Source organism: Laetiporus sulphureus (genome assembly GCF_001632365.1).
Source record: "Laetiporus sulphureus 93-53 unplaced genomic scaffold LAESUscaffold_36, whole genome shotgun sequence".
NCBI lineage: Eukaryota > Fungi > Basidiomycota > Agaricomycetes > Polyporales > Laetiporaceae > Laetiporus > Laetiporus sulphureus.
The window spans coordinates 175963-186419 of NW_024468545.1; the positions used below are offsets into that span (position 1 = coordinate 175963).

The 10457-nt window shown below is 52.0% G+C and overlaps 4 protein-coding genes across 4 annotated transcripts; 2 read left to right on the top strand and 2 right to left on the bottom strand.

Annotated features, from left to right (window-relative positions):
- Positions 1-2035: 2035 nt before the first annotated feature.
- LAESUDRAFT_738067 (sulfate anion transporter) lies at positions 2036-5591 on the top strand (the record flags this gene model as incomplete). Its single annotated transcript, XM_040910849.1, has 16 exons — positions 2036-2198; positions 2912-3011; positions 3062-3167; positions 3219-3407; positions 3467-3579; positions 3651-3895; positions 3958-4099; positions 4166-4333; positions 4402-4533; positions 4598-4660; positions 4710-4857; positions 4908-5016; positions 5071-5091; positions 5160-5280; positions 5332-5371; positions 5424-5591. The coding sequence occupies 16 exons, from the start codon at positions 2036-2038 to the stop codon at positions 5589-5591; spliced, it is 2028 nt and encodes a 675-aa protein (XP_040761669.1).
- Positions 5592-6130: 539 nt separating this feature from the next.
- LAESUDRAFT_761524 (uncharacterized protein) lies at positions 6131-7290 on the bottom strand (the record flags this gene model as incomplete). Its single annotated transcript, XM_040912936.1, has 3 exons — positions 6131-6253; positions 6314-7027; positions 7084-7290. The coding sequence occupies 3 exons, from the start codon at positions 7288-7290 to the stop codon at positions 6131-6133; spliced, it is 1044 nt and encodes a 347-aa protein (XP_040761670.1).
- Positions 7291-8137: 847 nt separating this feature from the next.
- On the bottom strand, positions 8138-8755 carry LAESUDRAFT_738068 (uncharacterized protein; the record flags this gene model as incomplete). The annotated part of the gene is made up of 2 exons (XM_040910850.1): positions 8138-8478; positions 8530-8755. 2 exons carry the CDS (start codon positions 8753-8755, stop codon positions 8138-8140), a joined length of 567 nt encoding a protein of 188 aa, XP_040761671.1.
- A 269-nt stretch (positions 8756-9024) lies between these two features.
- Positions 9025-9714, top strand: LAESUDRAFT_728631 (uncharacterized protein). The gene is made up of 3 exons (XM_040909475.1): positions 9025-9048; positions 9103-9272; positions 9332-9714. The coding sequence occupies exons 2-3, from the start codon at positions 9268-9270 to the stop codon at positions 9666-9668; spliced, it is 342 nt and encodes a 113-aa protein (XP_040761672.1). The 5' UTR covers positions 9025-9048; positions 9103-9267; the 3' UTR covers positions 9669-9714.
- The last annotated feature ends 743 nt before the right edge of the window (positions 9715-10457 follow it).

Below are 10457 nucleotides of genomic sequence, written 5' to 3' on the forward strand. Positions count from 1 at the left end.
CTTCCGCTTGATAAGGACACGCGTACCATGTTTGTTTCTATGTACATTGTGGCTACCTGGCGCCACTTCGCCCCAGTGCTGCGCCTATGGCCATATTAATGTCACGTCTGACTCACAATCACTGAACGCATGTATCGGAAGAAATCCTTTCTTGTCGGCCGGAGAAGTTTTGCAGCATTTGTGGCTGACATTTGTCCATCTTGGGACGCTTCGGTCAGCTCGGTGGCTCCACACCGGAATGCCCCAGCACATCCAGCGATATTGGTTCCATGAGCTAAAACACTTAAATTTCAGGCAACGAGATGATTCAAATTAAAAATCACGCCGATTGATACACATGAGGTCGGGTGAAAGATACTAGGAGAGTACGAGCAAATGAACCAAATCGAGTAGGCACATTGCCTTTAATGGCAAGGTTCTTAGATATCGCCCGTGGTTGTTGACAGGTATTTCTGGAGAGAAATCGACCACTGCTCAGAATAAGGAGCGACATTTTTGCTGTCAACGCGAAATCTCTTCTTGGTTGTAGGAGTGTCGTGTGCAGCGATGTTTAGCCTCTGGACGGCATCCTCCGCACCGGGCGCCTAGGGGCCACATGTTAACTTCGAGCTGGCGCCAATCAGTCACACGGCTAGCGAATTGTCAGACTGGACTCCAATCAGGAGGCGACACGGACGCGAACATTTTTGTGCCGACGCATGAGCGGAGGCGAAGAACCCCCCATGCGACGAAGGGCAGACTGGGGAGAGATAGACCACCATCAAAATTCCCTTTCGACGCCAACGGAAATGGTGTGTCCGAGAATTTGTCCTCGGCAGCCCCGACAGGAAGACATTTGTAAAAGGTTGAAATGAGACGTGAAGCCGGGACACTACCCTTACCATTTAGAAGGAAGGCCTTTCGAACTGCAAGGCGCGATCTCTACCGGATGGACGGGACAGTCGTCTCGCGGCGATGATATCTAACAGAGAGTTAAGACGCAGACAGGAAGGTTGGTCGGGAGAAACTGCACAGCCGCGTTTGAATTCTTGGTCACATTATTTGAAATCGTCCCGCACCAAGTTCAGTGCAAACATCACGAGCTTTGAGCATCGAAAGCACCGAGACCGGCCCTTCTGCGATTTGCAAAGTTGTCGACTCGGCCAATGTATAATCATCGGGAGGTGCCGTACAAAGCTGTCTGTGGTACGCCATTCTTCTTCCGAAACATGCTTGTGAGAAATAATTGCGCCTTTGCATCAAAGAAAGAACAGTTGCCCGCTGGCAGAACTAGAGAGTTGCAATCAGAGGTGAACGTCAGCAGTCCTTCGAGGGAGCTTCCAACCAAGACAAACGGTAGTTGTGGCTGGTCCTCCTTGAGGTCAAAGATTCTTCCATTATCGGGCTGCCTCGTCGCCAACTCCGCGAAGGACATGCATTCCTCTGAGTCTCGTGAGGTTGTGTTGAAAACGCCAGGAGAGGGCACAATGGCCGTTTCTTCATGCCTCAGGATCCATAGAGTGAACACTCTTTTCTCATTCATGGAGGCAAGTCGCTTTGCTGCTTCATGTTAAGACACGGGTTGAAGACCTCAGAGAATAGATCTCGGATTCAGAAGGGTGAGATACGATGGAAGCCCTGCAACTGTGATCGCCGGCTGCGCAGATTTATCGGCGTCCAAGCCAATGCAGACGACGTGATTGGACCTGCAGCTTTCATTCCGTTCGCCTTCGCCGTAGAATTATGATGTTATAATCCGGTATATCGTCAAGATGAGCTCGGTATCGTCGAACCCGGCGAGGGGCAACGAAAATGAAAATGATGAGAAGTTTGCGAGCGCCCGCATCAGACAGCCGCTCATGACCACAACAACGTCGACCGCTGCCGCGCCGGCATTCAGCTTGATGCCTTCCACTCGCACATCGTTCTGCCTATCCTTCGAATTAGCCTGGGCTTCACGATAAGCAGCGCCGAACGGACTATATATATGAGTCTTCAAGCAGGGAGCAGCGCGGATCGTCCACCTTATCGCGGGCTCTCTCCGCGCACGTCGGCGATGTCCTCGCTGCATGCAACGTTCTCTGGCGCAGGCACCGGCGCAAGTACGCCGAGCGGGCTGAAGACTCCAACGACTCCCGTCGGGCAGAGTGAAATGCAGGGATTGTTAGGCGTAGACGTCGAGCAGGGTGCGCAGGAGTACGGGACGAGACAGGCGCGAGGTGAGTTCGTTGCGCTTTTTGCATGGATGTTCTCCAGATTTTGTGCGGTTTCCTTTGCGATGCGAGTCGGATGCTGAGTCGCAAGTTTCTCTTTCTCTACGCTGGAGCGGTATTGAACCACATGGCGACGTTCATGACGATTCCGCGATGTGGTTAGATGGAGGCAGATGGGTGGCAGGGCACCCATACCAAACCCCACCCCGGCTGGGGGTGCTTTGCGATGTACATTCAAGCCGTTCACAGCCCTCGTTGTCTCTTGATTTATGCATATTCTACATAAATCATCGCATGAGTTATTGTCTATCCGGAACGATATCCATCAGCACATTTATCGGCGGATGCTGCACGCTCGCTTCAAGATCGGCCTTTAAGGTGACTGAACGAGCGATGCAATTAGCAGGCGGATTCCCGTCTGCAATCTTACTAAAAACTTGTATGGTTCTCCAAGCCAGGTCCGATGCAAGCGCTGCTTCCGCGAGTCTTGATGTTCTTTACTATAAAGGGAGCTTCCAACAAGTGGTTGCACTGAACGTATCCCTCAATTTTATTTGAGCAATGCTCATCTCGAGAGTCGAAGTTCGTCCCACAGGGTTTAAACCCTGACTTCAACACCGCAAAGTATCCCATCCGCACGCATCCTATAGAATTTAATTTCACCAAACATATTCTAGCAATGGTCTGTTACTGATGCTAATGCTTCGCCATAACTCTAGGTCCAACAACGAAACCGATCTCCCGTCGGACATCAACTTGGGCGAAAGTAAACTACTATGTTCCCTCCACCGCTTGGATTCCCCGATATTCGTGGTCACTGTGAGCTCTTTCCTTAGCTCACAAGCATATATAACTGAGCTATCGTGTAGTTTGAGTGGCGATGTCATTGCCGGTCTGACCGTAGCTTGCATGCTTATACCCCAATCCGTGTCATATGCCACATCTCTCGCGAGGTTGAACCCCATAACCGGTCTTGTAAGACTGTTCCGCCGGATATATGCGCTCTGTTGACCGTATTTCCTTCAGTTCTCCGCGTCAGTGCCAGGGCTCGTATATGCGCTCTTTGGCACCTCGCGGCAACTCAATGTTTCGCCCGAGGCGTCGATTTCCTTGCTGATCGGGCAAGCGGTGGACGAATTTCTGCATGACTCGCACTTCGCAAAGTATGGTAGAGAAAAGGTTGGCTTTGCCGTCTCTACGGTTGTTATGTTTCAGGTGGGCTTACGTGAACACTCATCTATAAGGATGGCATCGCTCAATCATAGCGCTTATAGGTCGGGTTGATCAGCCTGTTGCTGGGGCTGCTCCGTCTTGGCTTCATGGACGTCGTACTCAGCCGTGCGCTGCTGCGTGGGTTCGTTTCTGCGATGGCCATCGTGATCATGATGTGCGTCGCTCTCCTTGCGCTTCTTCACGAACAGTCAGGTCAAGAGATGCTAACCTCTACCTATGCAACAGCGAGCAGCTCATACCTATGTTTGGTCTGACGGCGCTACGGAATCAGCGCCAACTTCACAGCACAGCGGACAAGTTCTTCTTTATCATAGACAACGTTTGGGCGCACGGACACCCGCTCACGATGCTCATCAGTTTCGGCGCCCTGGCCGTGCTCTTGCTCATCAGAAGCTTCAAGAACCTGTTCCGGCGCTATGCTATAGTCTATCGGTTGCCGGAGGTGTTACTGGTGGTCATATGTTCAACGAGTGAGCGACGAGGCTACATCACTGTCGTGAGGCTGGGAGATTGAATGGGTGTCTGCGAACAGTTGTCTCTGATAAACTAGACTGGGATGAAAGCGGAGTGGAAATTCTGGGAAGCGTTCCTATCAATACTGGTTCTTCGCTCGTTCAGTTTCCCATTGGCACGATGACGCTCAAGTTTTTGCGTAGGACGACATCCTTATCTGTGTACGCACCATTTTTCTCATGTTTTGTATAAGGATGACAAGATGTTGACTCTGTCGACGCTAAAAGATTATGTGTCATCGTGGGGTTCCTCGATAGCATTGTTGCTGCAAAGCAGAACGCCGGAATATATGGCTATAGCATCAGCCCCAATCGCGAACTCGTTGCGCTCGGCGCCGGTAACCTCGCTGGGTCGTTCGTACCTGGCACTCTCCCTGCATTCGGATCCATAACACGGTGAGTTTGTGTTCCACCTCGTGTGCGATGCATGTGGGATGTACAGTGTATCTGATGTGGATGGTTAGATCAAAGATCAATGGCGAGGTGGGCGCTCGAACACAGATGGCTTCTCTGCTTTGTTCGGCCATCATCCTGCTTGCTGTCTTTTACCTCTTACCTTGGCTTTACTATTTGCCAAAAGCTGTTCTCGCTGCCGTGTAAGTGAGACACCGTGCCTGTAACGTAACTTTGGGCACTGATAGATGGACATTTTGTTATCAGAATATGCCTTGTTGTGTTCTCCCTCTTGGCCGAGATTCCACATGATCTTAAATTCTATTGGAGGTAGGCTGGCTCATGTTTCACTACCCCGACATGCCCTTACAGTTGCCAGATTGCGCAGCTGGGTTGATCTGTCTCTCATGGCGCTCACCTTCGTGTTGACCATCTTCTGGGACCTCGAGATTGGTATCGCGGTCAGCTTAGTCATATCGTTGTTGCTGGTTGTACATCGCTCTTCGAAGACGCGGATGACCATTCTGGTATGTGAGCGTAACGTCAAACTCGACTGCTCTGATACACGATGACATAGGGCCGGATCCCGGGCACCGACACATGGAAGCCCATAGATGAGAACCCGGAAGCGCAAGAGGATGCTTCTGGGGTATTAATTGTCCGTATAAGGGAGAATCTTTACTTTGGTAAATTAACAGCCGAATTTGCTTTGTATTTGTACTGATATCTTCTACGAACAGCGAACACAGCGCAGTTGAAGGGTAAGGCATAGTTCGTGCCCTGATATCTGTCCATCACACGTCTGACTGTACCCTGTCCTCGCCACCAGAGCGTCTCCGCCGACTGGAGTTGTACGGCGTCAGCAAGCATCATCCGTCCGATGAGCCACACCGGGAACATGCTAGCGTGCTCGTTTTCCATCTAGCAGATGTCGATAGCATCGACGCCTCGTACGTCGCCGCTGCTATGGCCCGCATCATTTCTCTCACACCTGCCTGCAGCGCCGCACAGATATTTTACGAGCTAGTCGAAACATATCAGGTCCGTGCTATCTTCATCTCACTAGAGCACGCTGATGACAATGTGGCTACAGAGCCGAGGCGTGGGACTGTACATCACCCACCTGAAGAAGGGGCCGCACATCACGTTTGAGCGTGCAGGAATCGTCAAGCTGCTAGGCGAAGACTCCTTTTGCAAGGACGTAGCGGCTGCAATGATCCGGATCGAGCAGAGCTCGCGGGAACGTCATGAGCGATATTAGCTGTAGATGCGACATGATAATCCCAGCCACGCTTGGGCCACATTTTGATAGACTCTAGTAGCTGCATGCTTGGTATAGGCTGCTCCATACGATACCTGGCAACGGCTGTGATGTAATGCATAAACATCGGACATCCTTATGCAGACATTCGGAAATACTACCGTTGTAGGCGGACGAGAATCTGGCAACCATCATGCATGATTCTGATGAATATCAGATGGCAATTTAGTGGTGAGGTTCTTGCCCCTCCAATCAAAGAGCAGAGCGGCTAAGAGGCGGTACATCACGGAAGAAACGTCTGATACGCGGGAAAGATCTCCACGAGACGCAACGTCACGGGACGAATGATATAATATACAATTGCCCTGGCCGGCCGTACAGTACATCGGTATAATGCACAGTACTGTAGAAGATAAGAAGAAGATTTGCCTTCTAAATAAAGAATATGCAACGATGAAGGGCAAAACGAAGTGGGAAATCATGAAACGTCGTCAGGAGTGTGGTGTGAACGTCCGATGCGCCGTTTTGAAGTCCACCTGTCAACATGCCCACCTGGCAAGCTTGAATGCCTTGCTGACACAGTGGAATCGCAGGGGTCCGTATTTGCGTGCCTTAGTGCTCGCCATGGGATGCCCATCAGCAGAAAAGCGAGAGACATTGCCCTGGATGAGCGCTAGGTGTTAAGATTCGGTAGTATAGCGGAGGTTTCACGCGGAACATACCTCGTCAGATTCGAAGATGCTGCCGTTTAACGTATCCGTAGGGACGTCCGGCACCACCTTCTCGGAAACGAGAGGGGATAGGGGAAATGCAGCCACGGGCGCTACTGACATCTCCATCGAAGACCAGCAGGACGACTCGAAGGCGCGCCACGGGTCCAATAGCACATCATCATCAATCTGTCTTAAATAGGATCTAGCGAGCGGTTCCGATCCGGCAGCAATGCGAGTGATCTCAGACTCGACACAGTGCACGGCTGATTCGGTAGGCAAGGAATAAGGAGTCGCTTGGATGGGTTCCTCGTATACCGAGGTCAAGGCAGTTGAGGCGGCCGACGGCTTGCGTTCATGAATAAATAGAGATGTGGAATCGGAGAGAATGGAGCTGGCGGAACTGCAGGATAGAGGAGTGCTCGGAAGGTGGCCGTCCAGACAGTGTCCTGACGTATGGAAGCTGAATGCCTCGTCAACATCATCAGGGATGTAGGCTAGAGGCGACCGCGGGCTGATATCAGAACGTAAAGACTCGTTCGTGAGCGGCGTGAATAGGAAACCTCTCTGAGTAGCGCTCCATTCCGCGGTGAATGTGAGCGATGTCTGAGGAGTCAACCCGGGTGTTGCTGGAGGGAGCGGAGAAGCCGGTAGGTATAAATGTGCACCGCTCAACAGAGCTTTCCGACGTTTCTTCTTGACGTTTAAAGGAGCGACATGTACTGCCTGAGGATCGCGTCATATGAGCTTGATGGCAAAGTAGATGAAGCAATACCTCATACCGGTACAGCCCTTCGGACCCGCAGAGGATCGACATCCTTATTGGAAAGAGCGACACCAGACAGCTGTCCAAGGACAGGGGAGTCCACCATGCTCCGGGCATTGTCCGTGCTGGACGGAGAAGTAACGAGGTCAACAAAGACCTCAGGTCGCGCGGCGACCATATCCAAAGAGTTCTTGAAGCGTCTCCGGTGCGCTGATGCAGGCATTGCGAAGCAAGGAACGATATAATATAAAGAAAGAAGTTGGAAATGGCCGGGGCCCAAAAAATAAAGGGAAGGCGAAGGCAAAGGCGAAGGCACGGACAAAGCGAATTGGCAGCCGCTTCCTTTAGAGGTACCTACGGGCGTCAGAGGCGGATACGAATGCGATTGATGACAGATGTGGGTATGGTAGCGACGCAGTCCGGGAAGTCGAGCGTCGAGCAGCTCCATCCGCTATACAAATATCTCGGCGCACGAGTGCATCCTTCCCAGACCCATTGGTCAACGCATGGCAGGTTGTCCTCTGATGTCTGGGAGACCAGGAACGATAGCGGCAACGAGTGCGATCCCGACGTCGACACGCACCTTGCATGAGCGCCACACGCGTCTGTGAGTGTCGGTGCAGGTCGCCACGATCACATGATTGTCACACGTCGCTGCCGTCTCTCGACATGCATGATGGCGTGCCACGATGGACAGCATACCTTGCAGGCGATATCAATCAGTGAACATAGCTCCCCGCAAAGGCGTAACCAGCATGCCAGGCGTGAGACCATCGGATGGGTGAGGGAAGCAAGCATGGCTGCCTGAGATCGACCTATCATCGCAACATTCGGAATCACCACGCGATTGGGTGCGTATAACCCGTGATGAGATTCGAGGACATGTATGGGAACGGCGGTTGCACGCATCGCCCTCCATTGGATAGAAGCGAAATGCTTTGCTGATCCCAGACGCGAATCGCGTGCAAAGCAGGTTCTGAAGCCACCGGCGTAAAGCGGGATGCGTTTAACGGCGGAGTCGCATCATTATACTGTTACCAAGAACCGACTCAAACGAGCCGACAGTAGCCTTATTCATTCTTGATCCTCCCCAGGCTGAGCCTATCTCTGCCTTCCGCCATGATGACGACTTCTCCGAGTGCGCCCCATGCGTCATGATCCAGCTTCAAGAATTTCGCCGCCGTGTCAGCTTTGTTCCCAGCCCGAGATCCCGGGATGACAGTTTTGGGCTGATAACGTTCGCTATCCGGAGGCAGCGTCGGATTCCACCATTGTCTGCTTGACACGCCAGCAGACTTCAATTTTAGGAATTGTTTGTGTGCCTTCAGAAGGAAATTCATGTTACGTGTGATGCGGTGCGGCAGCCCACGCGAGCGTGCTGATATGGTTAATAACGACAAAGTCTCATCCACTGACAACATGAACGGTCAGGCCGCGTCATCAGCATGGAAACGTCACGCACTTCGGCTCTCCCAAAGGCTGTACCAGCGCTGGAGCTTATTCCGCTCGCTCTCAGACGTCGGCCCATCCTGTAGACGGCGGACTATCCGAGCAGCGCCTTCGAACACGGGCCTCCACGCTTGCCTCAGTCTTTTGACAGCGGGGCGTTTGTAGAGGACAGAGGCGGCTGTGGAGCGCAGAAACAGACGATAAAGACTCGTGAACGTCGGGGGTAGGTTCCGGGACATCGTGGGAGCAGCAATTGGATGCCTGGGGAAGGTTCAGCAGTGAAACTTGATGTCAATTAGCTAGCAGCCTTTTTGACGTGACTGTGCGGTCTCTGGATGCGGCTGTGTACGTTGGTGAACTTGAAAGTCAAGAGAGACTTTGCGAGGATGGAGCGCGTCAAGACTCAAGTTAGCGCCTCACTCTCAGGCTGCTTCACTGTTCAGTGTTCCCACGAATTGGTATACTAGTATACTGTCCTGCCAGCAATTTGCACCATCAAACGGCCTGTCACGAGCATGCAGCACTGATTATAGGAACGACTTTCCTCCTACAGGATTCGGGAAGGCTGACTCATGATCTTATGCAGCACCTTAGAGACCAACTTTGCATTGTCTTTAATTTAACATCAACGATTACCAGTCAAGTACGATCGTCATCCGAAGTTTACAATGATAGAGCCACGGATGACAAGCATGTATGTGAACTGACGGGAGATCCGATCAATTGCGCCCTGTTTCAACGGCTGTACTACATGTGGTACGAGACTACGAGTCAACTCTTCTCCGGCAATTCTCACACAGATCCGACGTCAACAGGTCATTGGCACTTCCCTACGTTGTTGTTCCGGGCCAAGCGTTGGCAGATCGATGCTGCTGTGAAGGTATGGAGAGGGGACGGATATATGCTTCAGTACCGTTCGCCAATGTCTCTACCGGTGGCCGCGAGCATGTGCTTGTCTCACAACCTAGCATGGAGCGCAAGTCGGATGCGCCCATATCTCATCTAGCCGCAATGCCTTCAGCTCCGGCAGTCCCAATACTGCCGCTTCTCCGGATAGCCATGTGCATCTATATGATTCGTCTTACCGGGCACACTCACAACGGTCCAAACCGTGCAAAGGCCTTGCATTTCTTTGGCATTGGATGTCACTAACTGCTAACGGAGACATCTTTCTTCCAGATGGCTACTCGTTATTGTCTAACCAGGACTACATGCGTGCGCTTTTTCAGTATGAATGGCACCATCCAGCTCCTCGAGACTTTGGTCAATGAAAATTGTCGCGACGCTCATAACGTAGAACCAAACGATATCCGGCATTCTATCTCATCCAGGCTATTTCGCCAAAATGCAAGTGTAAGGCTTCAAGGTCGACTTAACGGTTCCAAACTTGGAGTGACGACTGTGCCAGTGTCAACAGACCGACAAGCCTTTTCCCCATCGCGCCACCGCTAACGCACCAAGCGCTGCCACGGAACCTGCCAAGTCAACCTCTACCGACAGGAACTTGAGCCGAATCGCATCACAGCACGGCTTCAATCTTGGAGTTGTGACCGAGCCAGTGTCAACAGACCGACAAGCCTGTTTCCCATCTCGCCACCACTAATGCATCAGTCGCTGCCAAGGAACTCTCCAGGTCTACAGACAGGAACTTGAACTGAACCACATTGCACAGCCTGGAAATTCATGCGACACGACGTCAAAACGCGAACTGCCAAAGTGATGTACGGATAGCTTTAACATTCCGCGACGTTGGCGGAAGATGTTCTTGACATGGACAGGGGCCCAAGCCACCGGTGACTCTGACATGCGGCGCTGCTCATCACAACCCTCTCTCCTCCCCGACCCCGCGACGCTCTTCTCTAAGATGCTGCCCAAGAGGGAATGGTATGGCAAGACCAAGAAGGCGTCGTAAGGCACCACGATACAAGATGGACTGTGTAT